Raw genomic sequence first — 22,651 nt, 5'->3', positions numbered from 1 at the left:
CCCATCCGCTTGATTTCGGAGTAATCAAATTCACTCAAGGAATGTGGTGAATGCATCCCACATAATCCGGGACTCTGAACGCCATCAGCCAACGTGTGGCAGAATTTCAGAGAAACACACTGGTTACTATTTAAATCTCCAAAAGAAAAAGACAGTTGTTACAGTCACCACCCCACAAGCCGGCCGGAAGCAGAGCTCAGCCAACGGAACCTTCACCGGATTCCAGGTGCATTTTCAGGGGACCCCGGAATGAAAACATGTGAAGGGTCATTTTTGCCACAACTACTTTACGTGTTATGACCCACTGAACCGACTCAAAACGAGGGAAGAAAAAAAAAGAAGGCACAAAATGAACAGAGCATAACTTTATTGGAGATTGACTCTGCTACAATCGTTACAGAAGAAAAGACCGGAGGGAAGTGGGACCCGGAAGGCGCACCGAGTGCGGGCTTGAGTGCTGTTCAGAGGGAGTCACATCGCGTTCCTCAGAAACAGCGGCAGCACGTGACGGCAAACAGTTCCTGTCAGTCAAGTCCCGTTAGTTCTTCCTGACTTTAGCCATTTTCCTTCACTCGATCTCCAGCAGAAAAGCCAGAGATTTTACATGCTGTTCACCTTGGCGTTTTGGCTACATCACCTGCTGATGCAGTGAATTCTGAGTGCCTCTGCAGAATTTAAATCGTCTGTGGTGGACATCCAAATTAAAACGGACGAGGGAAAAAAAATACAATTAATGATTAAAATATATTTACAAGCGGGTTCTGAAAGACCATTTCCACTGCGAGGGGAAAACACAACAGTTTCTCTCGGTGTCGATTCCCGGCGTCCCCACGACTGTTAAAAATCTCTTTAATGTTCCTGGGTCTTAAACGTATCTTAAAAACTTCTCATGTACAATATAAAATAAAGACATTTATTTGGAAAGAATTAAATTCCTGAAAAGTAATCAGTGGTTGAAAAAATAGACCTATTCAAATGCAATCAGCACGGGTTTCTCCTCCGCGGAGGGCGCGGACTGGGGGAAGGGCTCTGACATTCGTTTCCAGAGCCCTTTGAGTACAGGGGTCCAGGTCGCGGTTGGGTGGCTTCACTTTTGCGTGACAGGATTAAATGCCCCGACAGAGGAAGGTGAGAAGGTTTTCGATCAACTGGGCCTGAAGACGGATCGGACCACGTGGGGGTGGGTTCTGCTTTTTCTCTGCAGCCCATGGTCCCCGCGAGCCTCCCCGGGTGGGGACGGAGCAGAGCCCGAGGCGGGGCGCGACCCCACGGACCCAGAGCAGCCTCCAGCCCCTGGCCCTTCAGGCAGAGTAATCTGAAATCTCTCTGAGGGCAAACGATTATTAAGAATGTTAAAATATTAGTAGTTTAAGAGAACATTGCAGGAGTGTTAGAGGTCAAACTTTAATCAATTCACATGATAAAAGAAGATCGACAAGAGAAAGCAAAGTAACAAACACGCTTAAAACATACCTAGGAGTTCAGTTAACAGGTCTCCGTCATGCACGAACACTAAAAACAAATGCCACAGACAAAAAAACAAACTGACCTATTTCGGTTGGGGGAGTATGACACATCACAGGCATTATCATCATCTTTTTCAAATCCAGCAAATCAAAACAGCAGCGAGGCCAAACCACGTCTTTTTTTTCTTTTTCCCCCCTCTCCGGGAAGCAGGTTTTCCTTGAAATGAGGTAAAGCAACGGTACGAAGTGCAACGCTTCTCTGCGCCGCACGAACAGAACGGACAAAAAGCCATTACAAAATGCAGCATAGTTAGGACCGTGGAAAGCAGACCGTGAGGGGAAGGAGAGATCGTTACAATGGAGGTTCGTGCCCACTAACCTCCACACAATCATCGTAAGGGGCTTCTGCAGCTGTTTCTTCAAGACCCCCCCCACCCCCCTTACATTCACTCTCACGGTGCAATCCCCGGGAACAAAGGGATGACACACGCCCACGGCCAGTGGGGGGACACAGGGTGACTTTCTTCCTTAATTAATGGATGCCAAACATTTCAACAGGCTAAACTGGGGGGGGAGTGGATGCGGGGGACTTTAGGCATTAAAACTCAGCAGCACGAAAGCGTTCCTCACCATCTCATTTGCCTAACTCGAGAGCTTTTATTGTTTTGACTTCGTAAACCAGGGCATCACAGAGCGCGTCCGAGGGGGAGTCACAAATTAAAATACGAGATCTTTCTCCAACAACAGAAAAAAGGAATTAGCTGAAGGCTGCTGTTGATAAAACATTTTTCGCGGTAGCAGGAAATTTGAACCCCTGAGAACGTATGACCTAATCATATCCGAGTCTGAACTTTTTTTAGTTTTAACAAAAAATACTCTTCTTAAGGTTACAAAATATATTGAGGCGTTTTCCTCCCAACCGGAGTTGGGAATTGTAACTGTGAAACAATCTGGTTTTGGTGCCGGGAGGCCCTTAACGCGGGGATTAGTGCGTCAGGCACAACGCAAAGCCCCCGGCTCCCGGCATCAGGTAGTTTATAAACTCAGAAGAGATTCGTGATAGAACTTTATCACAAAGTCACCCTCACGAGGAAACTCACATCCAGCCTGACTCGTTAACTGTACACGTTTACAGTTAATATAATTCGAGAGTTGCTTGGCGTTAACTTGCTAGGAGATGTGACGCTGAGGTTTTTTGTTTTTTGTTTTTTTTTTTTTTGTTTCAAACCGAATAGAAAGCTAAGGTTCCAAATCGGAAAGAAGCATTTTCAAAATGAGTCTACCAAAATCAATTTGCTCAAGAAGTCACTGGATAATTTAGATCAATTTAACCGGATCGCAGACGACAAATAACGTTTGAGATACTTAACGTCCCCTTCACCCAGGTCTCCGTGGAAAGCGGAGGGGACGGTTTTCTCTGTGCACGTGTGCAGAGGTGTTTCTCTGGGGCTGGGGGTAGGGCAGTGCAGATAAAGCAAGAAGTACAGTATTTGACTGTAATTTAAAACAAAAACGCAGCATTACACGAAGCATCAAGTTCAAGAGAATGTGCTGGGAAACATTAGACCCCTCTGCTCAGCATCCTTGAACTTTAAGCACAATTAACAGGGCAAATCGCAGCCGACCTCTATGGGTATGTCGGTGGGAGGGCGAGACTGACCCACAGCTTTTTAAACAGGTAAATTAAGAGGTATTATAGTTACAGTGCAAAAAAAATTAAAATTTCAAGCATAATACATAAACATAGCACCAAACACGGGAAAAATGCATGCAAAAGAAAAGAACTGAGGTATTTAGGTGAAGAGTGCCTACAAGTCCAACTAAAGAAACCGGCAAACGCCTAAAAATGTCTTTTTTTTTTTTCCTTTTCCAAAGATGGAAAGAACGAGCTTGTTTATCTAAATTAATGACCTAAATCACAGATGTATCAAAATTACGGCAGTTTATCGCAAATGTCCCGCTCCCGTAGCACTCAGAGCACGGCTTTGGTAGGTGAGATACGCATGCAACACTGTGAAAAGGCCAGGAAGACGTTTTCGTGAAAAGAGACTAAGGGTAAAGGTGCTCTGTTTTGCTTCTTTAAATAAGTAACCAATCACTTATAAAATCTGCAGCATATCTGAGGTGTGATATGTCTAAAGTTGATCTTGTTAGGGTGACAGCCTGCAGGGCAAAAACGCTTTGCCACAAACAGTTTCCGTTAGTGGAGCTGCCCACCTAGCAGGAGATTTTTTAGCAAAACTGGGTATTTAGCCAAAGATCATTTTTTATTACGGTGCTTAAAAAAAACCCATGGACTACATACATATCCTGGCTTTCAAGACGCCTTCAGCACACATCTGACAGACTCTGATGTGATCCTGTAACAAGTCAAGTCACAACCACCCTAGTGAGTTGCGAGTATCACACGGTCTCAACATCCAAATGCAGGGAAAAACGGAGGGAATGTAAGGTAGTTTGTTCCAAACGGATCAGAAACTAAAAGGACATCCATGAGGCTTCACTTTTAAGGCAAGGACCTTTCCTATGCGTGACTCGGTGGCATGAGAAAACGACAGTGTGATTCGCCAACATGCCAGCCAACGTTTACGAGCAATCTGTCCCTTACGATCTGTTCAGTGTGACGGCGACCGGGAGACAGCATCTCACACGACAGGGTGTGGAGCGAAAAGACGATGTGGGCACCCTTGTCCTCTGGCAAACCGCACCGTTCTCCTGGGCGCACAGGCCCCCGGGGGCCCACGCCGAGGAGGGGAGGGCGCCCCCCGGAATCCAGGGGCTGCCTCAGCCGTGAGCTCCTGGGCCTCCGACCACTAAGCGAAGCTGACGGAACTTAAAAACGACGTTTTAAGGGAAAAAAAAAATCCAAACAAACAAAACAACCAAACAAAAAAAGAACTGTCTATAATTATTCTGAACACTTACTAAATGTCATCATTAAAGCACTCTTGTGATTTAAACAAAGCAGAAGTGAGGAAAGAAGACAAGATTGTGTTTGCGCAAAAAACTAAAACTACAATTAGTTCCAAAATTTTTACACATATGTTAAACGCTTTATTCTGTAATCTATCTTGTTATCAAACAAACTGTAAATTCTGCCTTCGATTCATTCCACTCATCGCTACCGACGTTTAATCAATCCTTCTCAATTTAAATAGTTTCCCCCTTCATTCTGCTTTTTGCTTTTCTCATTCTAAAAAGGGGCTTCAGCTGTTGGGAACCTGAGGTTGATTGGCTTTGAGGCTGCGAAGGGCTCTTCTTGCTGCCGCAGACTTGGCAATCCTGTAGCTCCGGCCCACGCCTTTGAACTTCCCCTTCCCTACAACCTCCACAGTGACTCTGACCTTGCCGTCGTACGTTCTCTCCGCCGGGCTGTAAAGAAGCCAGACAGCCTGAATCAGAAGTCAGACTAGGTATTACGACTGTCGATCAGCGCTGCGCGCACTCGGAGGCGGGTGTGCGTGCCAGCCGACAGCACACAAGGAAACGCACGACGGCACACGGGGGTGCCCCCCCCGCCCCCGCCGCCGATGCAACCGCGTCTCTCTTTTAACGCGACGGCTACGTTATAAAAGCCGAAGGGGAAGGCAGACGGCACGCCCCACCGCAAATATTTTCAGAATCATTACCTTATGACGTCTTGGACGACCCCCCCCCCGCCCATTTTTGAGAAACTTCATTTTCTCCGTGCGCATTCTGGCTTACCTAAATTTGGCAGTTTCTGGTTCCATTTCAAGCAATTCTCGCACAGGGGAACGGGGCACATTCGCAGAAAATTTTTCTGGAATCAAAATGGAAGAATAAGTTGCATGATATCCTTCTAACTCTTTTTCAAGGACGGTTCGGTTTCTTTCCAAGGGGAGCGAACGGTACCTATCAGCGGCCGCATCATGGGCGAGTACACGCGCCAGACCGTCTCCAGGGACATCCCGCTGTCCATGTAGATGGCGCCCGCGAGCGACTCGAAAATGTCCCCCATGGCCTTCGGGACCTCGATGTCCTCCTCCTTCTCTTCATCCTCCTCGGACCTCCTAAGCTATTGACACAGAGAAGCGGGACGTGTCAGGAAAAGACCATCTTTAAAGGCATTCCACGAGGCTTCTCTTCTCCACGAGGACTTGCATTGTGTCTTTAAAAAGGGAGACAACACCAACCGTTTGGGGCAACCACCTACTACGCTGTAATAGGCTCTTCATAAACATCATCTCATCTAAAAACAAAAAAGATTTTCCCCACCTTCTCAAAGAAAAAATACAAGCATAAAAAACTCCCTTCCCCCACGCAGTATTATTCTAATTCAGCAAAAGGAAAAGAGTACTTCTTAATGAAAACAGAATCAGTGTTAACACAGAATTAGAAATAGTTAATAAACGCAGGAAAAACATTTTCAAATCCACTCTTCATCAAAGAGCTGCAACTTAAAACTGTCCTGCCCCCCAGCGGCTTGGCAAGGACTGGGCAGAGTACCCCCCAGTGCAGCCCAAACACGGGTTTGTATAGATCATGTCGGGGAGTATAAATCGCTGCTTCTTGCCGGGGAAATTCTACGAGAAGATGGATTTCTCCAAGTTCCCTTTTTATTAACCCCCTTAGTACACACTGTTAAGAGCATCTGACACATATTCAAAGTAATGTGATACAAAACTACGAATATATCCAGGCCTTTTAAAAGTTCGTGATTCTTTGAACAGTAATTTCATCTCAGGGAATTCATCTGAAAAGGGAGCTAGCGTGCAGCTCCTGAATGTTGTAGCGCCCCCGGGAATGTGGAAAGGTGTCCTTGACACATTAAGTGACAAGAACACAGCACGGGAGACGATGCGCACTACGACTGCACTTCGTGTATGTTTACGTTTATGTGCATTAGCAATAAGACATCACAGAACATTAGTCCTCGTTATGTCTAAGGCAGCATATTTGCGGAACTTTAATTTTCCTTTTGCTTATTTGTATTTTATAAAATAAACACAAATTATTTGTGAAAGACAAAAAAAGAGATGAGGGACACTTTAGGTTTTTTAAATTTCTAAATGGATTGTTTAGCCACACAGAACTCTGTATCAACCACCTGTAACGCTGACTACTGAGAAAACAAGATACTTACTGTTTGTACATCACGGTTTTGAGGCAAAAAACTGGAAGTAATAAAACTTACTGAGTTTAACTCTCTCCTTTCACAAAAGATGAGACTGAGGCCCAGGGAGGCAGACAGACTTTAAAATCCAACAAAAAGTCAGAAAAGCCAGACCACTGACATTTCCAATCCGATTTTGTTAACTTCTAACACATACATATACACAGACAAAGGTCAGGAAGAGAATGAACACAAATTAACAGAACCAGCATGGCCCACTGTCACCGAAAGAGAGCTTAAATCTAATTTTAGCTAATGCCTCAAATTCTAAGCTTAAGCGCTTCTGAAGAAGGAGACCGGAAGCCACACGGAGAACCAGGGGCTGCTTCTGAGTCCTGGTCCCACTGCTAGCTGTGCTCAGACGCAGACCGATAACCTCGGACGAGTGGGCCATAGACGGGGGGGACCGCGGATCCCCCTCCCACACACGCTCCGTAGTGTTACAGGGTCTGAGGCTTCCCTGGCGGCTACACCTCAAATTCCTCTCACAACAAGTCAAAGGAAATGCACTGCTCCCCAGCCGGGGTTTGGTACAATCAGAAGGGAAGGTGCTGATTACAGAAAGAACACTTGAACTGGCCGCCAGATGGATACATACATTTCCCGCCTCCTCACGAGACACCTGCCCCGGTCAGAGAAACACAGGACTCGGGACGTGGAGGACAGGACCCGAGGGTGCTCTCCTGGGGGCACACATAAGCCGATGGGTGGCGGCGAGGACGCAGAAGAGGGTGGAAAAATTCTAAGTGAAATCCTTTGCTACAAAACTTCAGAACGGCTCACAAACACATTAAAAGTAGCTCCATCACCGAGGAACCTTTGGCTGAACTTAGGCCAGAAGCCTCTCAAATTCCACCGCTTAAAATGTTACAAGGCTGGTTTTTAAGGGATTTGCCCTGTTTTCGAGAAGCAGCAGAACATATAGACGCCTGTGATGCGCACCTGACACAGTATCCAGAACGTCTCCGATCCGTTTGAAAAGGCAAAGGCCATATACACCGCCCACGCCCTCGCTGAGGTTCACAGGCGGCTTCGGGCAGGGAGACTGGGCTTGTCAGGCCCCCCGATTGCCGGAGGCCCGTCCGGGGACAGACCCCGGCCCCTTCTCTCCCCTGACGGTCCTCCCACACCACCACGGGGAGAGTCAAGTGCAACGGGGCGGCGGGGAGTGCTGTAACCTCCGTGCCCCGGGCAGCGCTCACCTCCGAGTCCATGCCCTGCATCTCGTCCTTCTCGAGCTGGAACTGCACGAAGTCGTCGATGACGTGGAAGAGCTCGGGGGACACGGCCTTGAAGTACTTGTGGTAGTCGTGCTTGACCGCCAGCGACGCGAAGATGGTGTTGTTGACCAGCGCGGACCGCAGGTCGGTCAGCACGCCCGGGGAGTGCTGCCGCGGGTCTTCGTACAGGTGCTTGGTTATGAGGTAGTCCAGAATCGCGTCTCCCAGGAACTCCAGGCGCTGGTAGCAATCTGCGGGGCCCAGAGCGCCGTCGTCAGCTCGCACGCCCTTCCCACGGCCACAGCGGTGAGCGCCGGCCCCAGACCAACCTCGGCCGAGTGTGGTCGGCGCTCACGTGTGCCCAACAAGCCGCGTGACGTGTCACACTTACTAAAGCCTCTGGGAATCCAACTAGAATGGCAAATTAAGCCTATTTCCTACCTATAAATTGGGGTCCTAAAAGCCTACGGTGGCCCAAAGACTGACGCTTGAGTGGATGGACACTGGCCGGGGAGCCCCAGCTGGGTGGGCCGGTCCCTGGGGCGCAGGGCTAGCCAGGCAGGTGCTGGGTGCCATCTGGGAGCAGACACGCCCTGCCCCTGCCCCGCACGCCCCTCGCACCGCATGCTCCCTGCACTGATCCCCCCACACTACGTGCTCTTTCCCTGCACACCCAGTGCTTTCTGCGCTCTGCCCCCCACGCACCCCACGCTCAGCCCCCACGTTGCCCCCCGTGCACCATGTTCAACTCCCATGCTGTCCCCACACACCCGGTGCTATGTCCCCATGCTGCCCACTGTGCACCCCGCGCTCAGCCCCCACACACCCTACGCTCTGTCCCTGCTCTGGAGCGAGCACTTGGCCCACTCCTGGTCACAACAGCCACCCGGGATGCCAGCCGGTACAGTAGAAAACCCCTTCCCCACCTGCGTGAGAACTGCGGGGTTTGACATGAACATGGGCTGGAGAAAGGAGGGTTGAGGCCGTGCACAAAGACCCGAGGCTCCACAGGTGGGCGGCCCACACGGGAGAGGGCCCCAGCGCCGGCCGGCACCCCGTCTCCACACCGTGCCCGGCAGGGCCCATGCAAGGCGGGAGGCTGGGGCAGGGACGGCGGAAGTGGCGCATCCCTGACGCCTGGAGCTCGAAGGCAGGGCAGGAGGGACCAGGGCGAAGAGAAGCCGCCCTCCGTGCTGCCCGTCCTACCGGTCCAGAGCCACATCGCTTTTCACATTCTGCTTTTAGACTGTTCTGATCGTCTTAACCTTTACTGCTTTTCTCCTACAGACCTTCCACTCTGCTCTGGTGTCCCAGACTCAAGCGCTCACTACTCCAACACAGAAAAAAAAGAGCGCAGGCTTTTCACGAGCGGAAGCTGACAGCACTTTGCAGGCATCTAATCTCCCTTCTGATCTGATAGACGGCCCCCCCCCCCCCACTAAACCGAGGAGGAGAAAACCCGGAGCGCAGGGCGGGGGGGGGGGGGGCCGGCAGAGTCAGAGCAACGGCAGCGAGACGTCCCTGAACAAGCGCCTCGTAGTCCGCTCGGCGGCTTCAGGTTCACAACAGCCAGAAGGAGGGGAGGGGCCCCGCCGTTCCGGAGGAGCCCCGAAAAGCCGTGGGATGGGCTGTCAGACGGGAATCAAGCCTCCTTCCTGTCTCTCTTGCTCCCTCCCGCCACCGTGCGCCTTAAGCGCCAGGCCTGCACTAGCCAGGCGTGCACAGGACGCTTTCCTGGAACGAGGCCGGCCCAGCACAGCGGGCACGAGGCCGCGGGTTTGGGGACCGGGGGCCGCCTGGGCTCCTTACCAGTGATGGTGTTGTAGTGGTAGGAGGCGTGTGTGAAAGCCTGCAGAAGGTAAGCCTTATTCTTGAACCTGTAGTTGATTTTCTTTTCGAAATTCTCGAAACCTGAGATCAGGTGATTCAGTGTTTTGTCTGCGTCTGGATGATCAAACATACACCTCGGGGGAATCTTCAAACACCCGTACTCCAGGTCTTTCGACAGCGAGGAGCGGGAGCCGGCCCCCGAGGCCACGGCCCGGGCCCCTGGAAGGGCCTTCTGCTGGCTGCCGGCCGGCTCCCGGGCGGTCCGCTTCGTCCCCGGGAGCACCTTCAGCCCCAGGGAGCAGAGGAAGAGCTGGGCGGCCCGCTCCCCGCAGCTGGTCAGGTAGCAGCCCAGCAGGGCCTCCACGCAGTCGGCGATGCTCTTGTCCGCGATGCACTGCTCCGTGTGCAGGTCGTACGAGATGGACTGCTTCCCCGAGTCAACGCCGCAGTTTTCTTCCGACGGGTTCCAGAACCCCACCACGAAGTCGTCCTCTTCCACGGCTTTGCTGGGGTCCAGGTAGCACATGGCGTCCCAGGAGCTGTAGTCAAAGTCCTCGAAATCGGAGGAGAAGGGCACGCTCCCCAAGGAGGGCTTTTTGGGCATCTTCCACTCGTACGCGGAGACGGTGGTGGCAAACGGGGACAGAGAGATCTTCTTGACGAACGCTCCGGACCCCATTAACATGCTGTCGATGAACTTGATGTGCTCCTGGTCGTACTCCAGGAGGTCGTCCTCGAAATCGGCGTCCTCCCTCGGGGCCTTCCACATCAGCTCCCCGTCCTCCTCCTCCTCCTCCTCCAGGTCCGGGCCCGGTTTGCCGTTGGCCAACATGCAGTCTTTTGTCTGAAACGAGGGGGGAACGGGGAAGGAGGGGAGGCAGAGCTGCTGGTTTTAAAAGGGTTTGAAACTCAATAAAAGCAAGGGTTATGGATAATTTCAAATGACAACCACAAATACTAAAAGGCAACTTTAAAATCATGGCCATTTGTTTTCAATTAACATAAAATAAGTTATTTAATCATATAAACAAAGCAAAACATGTTCTTTGAATGTTCATTTCTCTAAGTTATAAAATGACCTTTATCCAGTATGAAGCTTTAAGTTAAGGATTTCTGTACATGGATATAAAGTTAAAATTAATGTCCACGAGGCCCAACTTCAGCTAGGAAGTCCTACTCCGGCAGACACACAATAAAAGCACTCACATGCCGATCACAGAGGTCTTCAGTTTTGCTGACAGAGTTTTAAAATGTTGCAAAAAGATTTTCAAATTAATAAAATTAAAAGTCCAGATGCAGAAAAAGCATTATCTGTGCAATAAAGAGTATAAACAGGAAAAAAGATGAATGACTTTAAAAACCGGTAGAATATTAAAAACAGGCAACAGGGCTGCAGGTAAAGTTCTGTCCCCATTTTCCACTTCAAAGTACATTTGCCACAAAATAAAACTAGATTCCTCGGCTTGAAAACCAAAAGAGTTCACTGCACTAAGCAACGAATTCGGGAAATTAGGCTTTTTCCTCCACTTCGCTACAGTAATCAGAGGAACAGATTAGAACATAACTGACAAAAACAGAAGAAAATTTAGACTAACGTGAAACACAACAATCCAATTTCTGTCAGAAGATCTTTGCTAATTCCAATTTCTTTGGCAAAAGCTCATTTGTGAATGACAACCTTAATAACGGGCTAGGGTTCAGGAATGATGTAACTTTTTCGCAATGCTGAAAGATGCCAAATTTCTGTTGCACAAGAAATGAAAGGAAAAAAAAGACTTTATTTGGGCAGGGGTGAGGGGGTGGGTAGAGTACGCTTCAATTTTGATAGCGACAACTTTCCAGAGATTTCCTGACAAAAAAGTTTTCAAACCTTGTCAAGTATTTTTAAAATACTGCGAATATTTCATTTTAAGTCAGACTCAAAAGGGACAGTGTATTTGAAAAGAAAGCTGAGCAGTGAGCCAAGCCACACATCTACACAACACAACAATACACCTTAACGATCTTTTTTTTTTTAATAAAGAAAGTTTATAGAAGTTTCGCAAGGTTACGGAAGAATACGAAAAGAAACCATAGTGGCAGACCTCTTGGAACTATTTCCTACAAAAAGCCCTGTACCTTCCCAAGGTAACGTGAGCTCTTTTGACTACTGTTTGGTCCTTACATTGAAAAAGGCAAGTCGTAATTAAAAAAAAAAAGAAAATCAGTGTGAAAAAACATTTCATTAAAATCCTTACATATCTTCAGGCAGATGCTACTGTAGGTCTGAAATTGGCAATATACACACACCAACCCCAAAGACAGGGCTAGATCACACACAGAGCCAAATTCTTTAATGCCTCTGGGTTTCAGTTTCTGTAGCTGTGAAACAGCAGATTTGGCCTCCCTAAATGGTTTCAAAGAACACTTTGAGCTCTTCACAAAAACCCAGGCATAAAACCCTTCTCTTCCAGTTCGAGTAAGCCTCTACCTGAGTGATCAGCTTCGTGTGCAAAGATTTCTCCTACAGCGCCGAGCCGCGGAGGGAGGCGGGTGGGCAGGAGCGCCAGCACACTCCCTCCAGAGCCGGTAAGGGCCTGTTCCAGTTACGCATAAATTACTAAGTGAAAATATGAACAGTCTCTTTGATGTACTCCAGAAGCCAAAGTGCCAGGTCATCTGAAATGGTAAGCAAACTAAGAATTATCTTAAAAAAAATTTTTTTAATCAAAAGGACTTGTCAATATCACCTTGATGCTAACTTTTTTCTTTTTTTTTAAGCTGATTGTGAAACTACTTTCGAGGCAGAATAGTTATCCCTAGGATGTTTTTCATTGATAGGCAATATTATCTCTAAAGTTCTCAAAATCTACACATTTTCCTCTATGGCTCCACTCATTTCTTACGCAGTAACGAACATAATTTTTCTATCCCAACTTGTATTAAAATATTCTAATGCTTTTCCAGAGGAGTTCAATTTCTGCAAGATACTGAAATTATTTCAAATACTGCATGAGTTAAAAATATACTCAACGAAAAGATAAAAATCAAAACAGAGTCGCAGAGCATCAGGCCTGGAAATATTTGAGGCCAAGAAGAACTTGGACACGCATGTCCAAAAGACAACATGAAAGCACATATATTTAGGAAGCAGTCTGTGAAAGACACGGTATTCTCACTGTTACCCTGGAGGAAAAATGAAGTAAGAACAATCTAGTTTCTCATTAACGCAAAGTAAACGTCCAAGAAGTGAAAGTGCGAGAGAGCTCGCGTTGGCCCGGGCGGCGGCTCGGGAGCCCTCCGAGGTGCCCTCTGCTGGCCTTCGAGACAAGACAAAACGAAGCCGCTGCAGCTAAAGCTCGGCCTTCTTAAGTCACTGGCAAGATTTAACTATTTCCAAAAAATTACAACCTTCATTTACAACCTTCATGATCTTTTTTTTTTTTTTTTTTTTAGGTCACCAGAGAAGACCAACTACAAAGCAAGGCTTGGTTGAAATTAATGACTTCGCAGACTGGAGATCACAGATCACGAAAGAGTTATTTGATCGAACAGAGAGCTAAGGATCTATGCTAGGCCGTAATACAGGATAATAATGTGAAAGGTCATGGAGTTTTGTGGGGGTTTTTTCTTTTTCAGAGTCCACAACATCCTATACCTCTGGAAAGTGAAGACGACAAAATTGTCTTCCATCAAAAATATAACACTATTTCTAAATTCAATGAAGAGACAGTTTCCTTAGAGAAAGTAACTTAATGCATCAAACACCTACTCTATTATAAATACGCCATGGAAAAGAAACAAAAAATTAACAGGGCAAAATTCTCCCGTTCACCATAAAATAAATCCTTCCAGTTGCCAAGAACTTACCATTTCATCTTTTTCCCATTTCTCTGTGTTACTTTTGTCTTGGTTTACTACGTAACCAGGAGGAAGCCAGTTCACAGGGGGATCGAATATGGACACCACCATGCGGCTGGGCAGCCCCTTCTTCTTTCCAAGCCGGTACAAGTTACAGTTGCTGACCTTTAGTAGAAAACATCTATAAGACACTTGTCCATAAATGACCACTGCTGGGGCTCACACAGGCAGATAAACACAGCTTCAGCCAAATGTTGTTCATATCGCTACAAATGGTCATCAGCCGTAAAGAACATACAGTTTTTCTGCCTATTCGTGACAGGCAACATCACATCCCGTGTATTCTACAGCCCTTAGTGCAGCTGGATGATCTGAGCATCAAATGCAGATCAGGAAAAAACTAAGGCAAATTCCCTATGAAGTCAGAACAAACAATTTGTATAATACAAACTTAAAAAAAAACACAACCTGATGCTATTAAATGCAAACTGCCAACTGGGGCTGTCAGAACAGAAAAGAATACAATTAACGCGTCTAAGGTGCCACAATATTCGCAGTGAAGTAAACGGGGGGGGGGGGGGGGGGGGGGGGGGGGGGGGGGGGGGGGGGGGGGGGGGGGGGGGGGGGGGGGGGGGCAATGCCGCAGGCCCGGCCATGTGGAGACTGGCACTGAATGCCTGGAGCTTAAAAATGCTTTTTACCCCTCAGCCACAAATGGTATTTTTGTCCAGTCATTTTAAAACCCAGCAAAAGGTAATACCTCCCTGTTTATTCACATCGGTAAGACAGCTTCCTGTGTGCCCTGTGGGCTGCTTCTCCCAGGGACGCCACATCCTGCCTAGCTCACTCGTTAACATTTCTACCTGGAGATGTCGAATAAGAACCTGGAAATGAGGATCTAGAACTGTCTGTGTCATCTGCATTTTCCATACACCGGGTTCCTTTTTATGTCTGTGCTTCATGAGCCCTTTTCCCAGGTAACTCGCTGCCATGGAACAGGCAGCCACGTCCCTGAAAGAACACAGTCAGAAAGACTGAGCAGGCGCCGCGGCTGGGGGCGGAGGGACCGCTGTCTACAGGAGACACTATGTGACTCACTGTCGGAAATGTACGAGCTCCAATAAACGCCGGCACCCTTTCCCAGAGCCGGAGAACACAGCACCTCAGACGGCGGTCACGTCCTCAGTCAGATGGCGGTCACGTCCACAGTCAGACGGTGGTCATGTCCAGTCAAGACGGCGGTCACGTTCACAGCCAGACGGCAGTCACGTCCTCAGTCAGACGGCGGTCATGTCCTCAGTCAGACGGCGGTCACGTCCTCAGTGAAGACAGCAGTCACGTCTTCAGTCAGACGGCGGTCATGTCCAGTCAAGACGGCGGTCACGTCCTCAGTGAAGACAGCAGTCACGTCCTCAGTCAGACGGCGGTCATGTCCAGTCAAGACGGCGGTCACGTTCACAGCCAGATGGCGGTCGTGTCCTCAGTCAGACGGCGGTCACGTCCTCAGTGAAGACGGCAGTCATGTCCTCAGTCAGACGGCAGTCACGTCCTCAGTCAGACGGCATGGGCGGCAGGATGGAACAGGAAGAAAGAATTGAGGGCCAGTCACATGCAGGGGGAGGGCCGTGAGAGAGGAACAACAGCGTGCGTGTGTGGTGGAGTCTGTGCGAAGCCCAGGGAGGGGCCTGGGCCTGATCAGGACCCCAGACCGGGCTGAGGGAATGACTGTGACCTCGATCAAGGAGCCAAAGCTTTCTGGGCAGATGAAGGGATGTAAATTTTGAAAGGCGTATGCTAATTTCTTACCTAAGAGAGGATACAAGCTATCGCCTTAGGCCCGTTCTTCCCTCTGAGGCTTCCTTCCTACAACCTCGCTGATCCGTGTCCCGACAGCCTGGATGACCACTGATGAACACGATTCCCCCAGCCCATGGCTCAGTCCGAAATTCTCAATGGTCCCAAGGTTTCACTTCATTTTCCACGAGGTCCGAAAACCCTAAACCTAACCCCGATTCCGCCGTCTGTGCTTACCCCACCAAGGGCACCGCCATGGCCCCAGCCTACACACGGGCACCCTGGCATCACGGGTCTCTCTGTCCCCCAGTCACACAGAGTGGCCGCGAGAAGGGCGGTGAAGGGTATGGGTTCCAGCTTCCGACGCCCTCCTGATCATCTCTGGTGAGTTAAGTAACCCTACACCAACTAAAGTAAACTCTCTGGGCAGGGGTCTCCCCATCTGCAAAATCGAGACATGGTATCTACCTCAGGAGCTCAGTGACAAAGAGTAAATGAGGTCTGCAAAACGCTCAGTGCAGCGTCCAGCGTTACAGAGTGACATCATCTGCCACGCACCTGCCACGGAACCCCGGGGCAAGCTAACGTTTCCTGCCTCAGGATGCTCACCTACAGGACAGGGATAATGAAAGCGTATACAATTATATATGAAGTAAAAACACTAATAAAAGCATGCAGAATTAAATCAGGCGGTTAACACATGTAAGACGGCAAAAGTAGCGTCTGGCTGGAGGAAACGCTTAGTTAAGTGTGAGTTTCAACTCTCATTCCCTCTGAAATACCAGTGCCCACCCCAGTGCCATCGTCACTGCCGGAACCCAAGAACTATCCCCTACTCTGTCTGCTTACACTTCCGCAAAGGCCCAACCGACCGCCCAGCCCGGTGTGGCTTTGCACTTGGACTTGGGCCGCGCTCCGCTACCCGAGTGGTCACGTACAGCCCCCGCTTCCTGAGCGGTAAGAGCCCGATGAGAAAAGCACCCCTGAGGTTCCAAGTACGCGCTCGCTCCCGGGCCTATCGCGAAGGTCTCCCACACAGAGCTTCACCCCTGCCTTGGCACCCTCTCCTCGGTGTTTCCACACCCCTGCCTGCTGCCACCGAAGAGCCACCGAGTTCACTCTGCTTACACGCGAGGTGCCAAGGCACCTCTTCTGAGAACGCCGCCTCCCGGCGACAGCCCTCCTCTCTGAGCATTTGGGGCAACGAGTAGCTTTGTAAGTCCCGTGCCGGGCAGGTATGTGTCGCCTTGTGACACCGCTTTCATCATCATTTAAACGTTTTACCTTCGGTGCTTCTCTTAAACCCTAACACACTGGAGTGAGGTCACACCGTTCCTCTGGGCGCTCGGGCCCTGCATGCTCGGAGCTCTGGCGTCACCCCCTTGTGCCCTGGAGAGCCACTGAGCTCCCGTCCCTCCACTTCCCTTCCCCCCCCGATGAGCTCGAACACGCAAGGCCCGCGTTTTCGCCACATCCGTGTGCCCTGCGTGCCAAGACGGCGTTCTCCCAGACAAACGTCTCTCTCGATGAAATTCGAGTGCGAGTCCCCCCAGATAACCAGGCCGTGTACTTCTTCACGTCCCCTTGGGACCCAGCGAGCGCACATACTCTTGCAAACGGTCCCATCGGAGCTGAATTTCTGTCCACCGACCAGGCACAGACAGGCCAGCCGGCGCCCCAAACCCAAGTGCCTCGTCCCGGAAAAGCAGCGCCCTGTCCACACGGCCCCTCATCCTCTGAAACCAGCCGGGCCGGGGGGGGGGGTCCCCACACCCTAGGCACGCCGAGCGCTTGCTCTACCTGAGAACCACAGCGTTTCTTACCTTTTTGCTTCTCATGTAGGAAAGGCGGCCCTCGTGAGCGTCGGGGTAAGTGCAAAAGAGATAGGTGGTGATGGCGTGCTTCAGGAAGGAGTCGCCAAGCATTTCGAGCCGCTCCAGGTTAAAGCCATCGCTGGCGTTGGAGAGGGTCAGAGCCTGCAGAATAAGTCCCGGGTTCGGGCCCAGAGTCCTGGAGGAGTAGCCGGCACCAAGGCTCGGCGCAGAAGCCCTCCCGTCCCGGGCCGCGGGGGCAGCATCGCGAGTACCGGGCGTCAGGGCGGCTGCGGGACTTCCCTCTGAGGTAGATGTGTTCGCGTTTCCATCTAGGTATTTATTACTCAGGAGAGTACATTCATCGCTGGGCTTGGGCTGGTTCTCGTAACTGTACACGGGGTATGAGGTAGTTGGTTGTCCGGGCACTTCCTGCTTGTAGTAACTCGGCTGACTCACTTGGCAACAGTCTCTGTTAGCCAGATCGCAACGGCCATTGGCAAGGGTTTTATGGTAAGAGAGACCGTTCATCGCCGTGAGGTCTGTCGAGGCCTCGACGTGGCGCGTCCCGGACGACTCGCCGAAGAGCGTTCTGCGGTTCACAGACATTTGGTCACGATTCTCTAGAGAGGAGGTTCTAGTAGCACCTTGACGTGCAGCATGTTCAGGGACTACAAGTGTGCTGTGCTTACAGTAATTCTCGTTCTCGGCCGAAGAGGAGTTTGCAATTGAGATGAAAGATTTGCTGTCAATAGATTTCTTCCACCCGAAGTCTAGGTTAGGGTATCTGCGAAGACATTTTTATGACGTCATCAGACCCTTCCAAGGGATGAGGCTTAGAGCAAGAACAAAGTGGATAAAATGAGTAAGTAAAATAAAGCCGCCTATCAGTGAGTTCCCACTTCGGAGGGGAGGCGAGTCCCCAAGGCGGAAATCACCACGCGGAAGTCTGCTCGAAGCGCGGCGGGAGCTGGCTCACCCGACAGCGAGCACGGGGCGGCGCGGACGGGGCCTGGAGCCACCGTCTGGGCGGGAGTTCCAGGCCCTCCGGCTGAGGAGCCTGGGATCTGCGCCCTGGCTTCCCGCACTCGCAAGAGGGGCTAACGACCCCTTCCCCCTAGGGTTGCCCTAGTGATCAAATGACCCAAGACAGCCTACAGCGACTAAACCAGTGTTTGACAGCACGTAAGGGCTCAGCAAACGCAGCTGTGACCACAGCTCTTCTGTTTTAAGGTCCCTTTATCCCTGGAAGCACTGTGGTCTCAACTGGATGACCAAAATTAATCTGCGCAGTGAGGCCAGGAACTTCCTTCGAATGCGAAAGCCTTCCCAGTGGGACGAGAAGGACAAAGAACACCTTGAGGCAACTGCCACTAATCAGCATGGTGACAGAGCTGGGCCCGTTCTCACTCTGACTGCCATCACCGGAGGGAGGAACGGGCCCCCTCCCTCTGCAACTTGACAAGAATGCGGGAGTCACAGGATGCGTTTGTTGCACGTGTGAGACATCCGTGCTTTCCAGTCCTTCAAGAATGATTCTGTATGACATTAAAATTGGGACTTAACTCCGTTCTGCTGCAAACAGGCGCCCACGGACCCGCGCCCTCTCTGGCCGACAGCACCGGCCTACCTGCAATCCACGGGAAGTGACCGGACGCCCCCACGGACCCGCGCCCTCTCTGGCCGACAGCACCGGCCTACCTGCAATCCACGGGAAGTGACCGGACGCCCACGCCGGCGTCGCTGGCCGTCTGGGCTCTGAGCTCCTCTGCGGTCAGAAGGCAGTGAAGGCGGTAGAGGATGCTCGGGAGACAGACCGCTTTTCTCCACAGCGATGCTGGGATCGGATGGATGGCGCAGAGCTCTGGAACCAGTATCTTTGAAGAAGCAAAAAATGTGGACAGATCACATGTAAAGCAAACACAGAAAAGAATAAAAAATTAAAGAGTGACTTCACGAATGGATAAAGACAAAAACTGTAAATCCTAATGAAAGCTGACTTCAAAAGATGATCCTTTAAGGCCGGATGGGATTTATCCTAGGATTTGTAAGGATGAATCGAATTTTACCAATGGGGACCAAGTACAAAAAGAAAACCTGGGGGCGCCTGGGTGGCTCAGTCAGTTAAGCATCTGGCTTCGGCTCAGGTCACGATCTCGCGGTCCGTGGGTTCGAGCCCCACATCGGGCTCTGGGCTGACAGCTAGCTCAGAGCCTGGAGCCTGCTTCAGATTCTGTGTCTCCCTCTCTCTCTGACCCTCCCCTGCTCACACTGACTCTCTGTCTCTCAAAAATAAATAAAAGACATAAAAAAAAATTTTTTTTTTCAAAAAGGAAACCTGTCCAAGTTCCAAAAGGCCATTCAAATACGAGTTAACACACAGTATGAGCTAGAACAGGACCAAACCTAAGGGCTTGGAATCTTCCAAAAACTTCCTGAGTCACTCAGTTCACTGGACAACATAAAAGCCAAACTTCTCTTTCAAAAGAGTAAACGAGGCTGGTGGACACGTTACCTGTTTGTTCTGCAGACTCTCCCACTTGGCTTTTCTCTTCTCAGCACTGCTCAGCGGGAGGGCTTTCCCCTTCTGATTCAAATGGCGAGGTGTCAGGAGATTAAGTCTATGAACATGTAAAAACTAATTTTATCAAACGAAAAGAAGGAGCCCCTTCCCCGTGGCTCCACCACCAGAGCGCCTGCGAGTCACCGTGGACCTCATCTACACTGCAGACTCCAGGACCCCGCCCCGGGCAGCTGTCCATGCAAGGAATCTCCCGGTTTCAGAGTCCAGGGCGGGCAGTGGGACAATGAACCCCGCTGTCTGCTGACCTCAGCAAGTAACGCCGCAGGTGAAAGTCAAACGCCCCTTCCGGAACCCCTTACCTCGAAGATGTGTGGTCCACATCCAGCAGTGGCTGGTTGAGATTGGTCAGGTCAAGGTTATACTTTGTTTTATAATATTCTGCAAACGTTTCATACTCAGGGGAAGGAAATTTACTCAGTGGGGTGAGATCAGTGTACACATCAGCTACATAAAATCGATGAGGCTGATCAAAATTGCGGTATCTAAAAAAGAAAAGCAATGCACTGAAAGCAACTATCCTCAATGAGTGCTTTTACTAGGAAAACGCAAATTAGGAGTTTAAAATTCAGTGGCTAAAAACAAATAGCGGTAATGAAAACTTCAATGCCAAATAGTATGTTTCAAGCGGGTGTAAGACAAAACTACGTTTATATCAAGTAAAAACGGATTTTCCACGCCACCCTGCTTTACCCTTATCCTCGTCCTAAACATCTCTGATCGCTCTGATAACACACGAAAGCTAGACGGCACCTTGAAATCTTAGTTTCAGTAATATAAACAGGGTGGAAAACTTTCACTCTCCTACCAGCTGAGGAAGCAAGCGCTCTGCATGGCGAACGTGCCAAGCATGAGAGGTGCCCGCCACCAGAAGGCATGAAGGCACCACTTCCAGTACTAACAGTCTGATGACAGCTAACACTTAAAATAGGACTTCAAGGGGCGCCTGGGGGGCTCAGTCAGTTGACCATCTGACTTTGGCTCAGGTCATGATCTCACGGTTCGTGGGTTCGAGCCCCGCATCTGGCTCTGTGCTGACATCTCAGAGCCCGGAGCCTGCTTCAGATTCTGTGTCTCCCTCTCTCTGCCCCTCCCATGTTAGTACTCTGTCTCTCCCAAAAATGAACAACAATAGTAACAATAAAAAACTTTAAAAAAACTTTTAATTTGACTCTAAATTGCAAAGAAGAAAAAAAAAATCAAGGAATTACAGCCAAGAATTATAGTTGGGATGACAGCCAGTACTCTGATTTTATGAAAGCCTCCTCAGTTTAAATGTATTGCTCAAAAACTATCTCCTGGATTTTTACAAAATAAGACAAAAAGCATCCTGATTTACTACTTCATTGCACTTAATACTGTAATTCCCTATTAAAAAGTTTAAGAAGCTGTTATGCAAATTCTTTAAGACTTTGGGGATTAAAACAATAAAGACTTTGGGGGGCTCAGCTGGTTAAGCATCCGACTTCGGCTCAGGTCATGACCTCAGGGAGTGGGCTTGAACCCTGGGTTGAACTCCACACTGATAGTGCAGAGCCCACTTGCGATATTCATTCTCTCTCTCTCCCCTCCCCCTTAAAAATAAATAAGCCTTAAAAAAAAAAAAAATGAAGATTTTAAGAAAGCTTTCAACAACAGTCAGATGATCTGAACTTGACAAAGTACAACCGTCCTCCCACGGCGAGAGGCCGTCAGCTGGGAGAACAGGCCGGCCAGGCAGAGACGCCTACACCTCCCGCCAGTGACAACGCCATGGCCCAGCTGGGTCTCCAGGCGAGCGAGGGGCCCTCCGGAAGCAGAGCGCTCCCCTCGCTGGGCACTCTGCCGACACGCTTACCTCGGAATGATAACGGCGTCCTGGTAATCTTCTAATTTAAAAACAAAGGGTGTTTCTTTTGAATACTTTGTGCTGGGAATGCCTATGCGAGCCTCAGACTTCTCGATATCTTCCATGAATTTAAAGTCAATGTCCAAAGTGCTGGAGTCATTCACTGAAGGAGGAAAAGACTCGTTAGTGTGCTGAGAGAGGACACGGCCAGTATCCTTACACACGTGAGCAGGTGTCTAACTTAGAGTGGTCTCTAGTAAGACACTTCTGTAGCGGCCACAAGACACGAAGGCTCAGCAAGCTTCCGTTCCCAGCTAGGATCAGCCAACACGTCAGAGTCCGGGCCCCTTCTTACCAACGTTAAGAGGTAGAACACAGTAGGCTGAATCAGCGTCTGTGGGTTTAAATTCTAGTGCGGGTTTTTCAAGCCGAAGAATATGGGAGAAGAGGTACTGGTGCAGTCTCGTAATCAACTCAAGCATCTGGAGAGACAGCGTGAAACCAGACTTCCTCAACTCAATGGATATGGTGACCTCTCCGGAGCGTGTGTACACAGGAAAGTGCGGGATCTTGGAGGAAAGAAGAAGCAAGCATCCCCAACGTTACCAGGCATTTTAGTCCATTTCGGGTATTTCATTTCAGAGGGGGCACGGCGCTGTCGGTCAGGGGACAGCAGGGACACCTTGATTTTTTTAAGCATCAGACATTCTGAGGACATGAGAGCGCGCTCTCATTTCAGCTGTCCCCTCTCCCGCAGCGCTGAGAACCGTGTACCTGAGGTATGGGCTTGGCCGTCAGGATCCCGAAGCACCTCGTGGTGTCTTCCGGAGGGTAGAGCTTCCGTCTCCTGAAGTTGAGTTCGTCCGGTAACGGTGTCGTCAGAACCATTCCTATCACGTACAGGTAACAGGGCTGATCAGGTTTGGGATAGCTATCCCTCAGACATTCTGGAATCTAGAAGTCGAAAGAAAACCTAAGCATCAAGATCACACGTAAGAGTTGGATCTTTCCAGACACTGGCAAAAACCCAATTTACTCGTAGCTTTCCTAAAAGTTGATGCGAGAAAGGGAAGTAAACACCCAGGGTAGGAGACCTCAGTACTTACCCCCGGGGGACACTCGGCACTGCTCAGGTCTGGGCTCAAGT

The 22,651-nt window shown here is 49.8% G+C and overlaps 1 protein-coding gene across 4 annotated transcripts in view; it reads right to left on the bottom strand.

The window, feature by feature from the left end:
• Nucleotides 1-345: 345 nt before the first annotated feature.
• The window catches only part of DICER1 (dicer 1, ribonuclease III), a 69,655-nt gene continuing 47,349 nt past the window's right edge, over nucleotides 346-22,651 (bottom strand). For 3 of the 4 annotated variants that reach the window (XM_029950205.1, XM_029950206.1, XM_029950207.1), the window contains 13 exons: nucleotides 22,279-22,458; nucleotides 21,860-22,073; nucleotides 21,514-21,667; nucleotides 19,979-20,161; nucleotides 19,611-19,716; nucleotides 18,797-18,972; nucleotides 17,108-17,882; nucleotides 13,500-13,655; nucleotides 9,630-10,494; nucleotides 7,803-8,071; nucleotides 5,340-5,502; nucleotides 5,172-5,247; nucleotides 346-4,838 (listed from right to left, as the gene is read on the bottom strand). In XM_029950205.1, the coding sequence (XP_029806065.1) occupies nucleotides 4,673-4,838; nucleotides 5,172-5,247; nucleotides 5,340-5,502; nucleotides 7,803-8,071; nucleotides 9,630-10,494; nucleotides 13,500-13,655; nucleotides 17,108-17,882; nucleotides 18,797-18,972; nucleotides 19,611-19,716; nucleotides 19,979-20,161; nucleotides 21,514-21,667; nucleotides 21,860-22,073; nucleotides 22,279-22,458 (3,483 nt within the window). In that variant the 3' untranslated portion in view covers nucleotides 346-4,672. The remainder of the gene's footprint in view (nucleotides 4,839-5,171; nucleotides 5,248-5,339; nucleotides 5,503-7,802; nucleotides 8,072-9,629; nucleotides 10,495-13,499; nucleotides 13,656-17,107; nucleotides 17,883-18,796; nucleotides 18,973-19,610; nucleotides 19,717-19,978; nucleotides 20,162-21,513; nucleotides 21,668-21,859; nucleotides 22,074-22,278; nucleotides 22,459-22,651) is intronic. The other variant, XM_029950208.1, reaches the window with a different exon arrangement.

This window comes from Suricata suricatta, chromosome 9 (genome assembly GCF_006229205.1).
Source record: "Suricata suricatta isolate VVHF042 chromosome 9, meerkat_22Aug2017_6uvM2_HiC, whole genome shotgun sequence".
In the NCBI taxonomy this organism is placed as follows: Eukaryota; Metazoa; Chordata; class Mammalia; order Carnivora; family Herpestidae; genus Suricata; species Suricata suricatta.
Note: the sequence above shows the minus strand (reverse complement) of the source record. Positions and strands in the feature narration are given on the sequence as shown.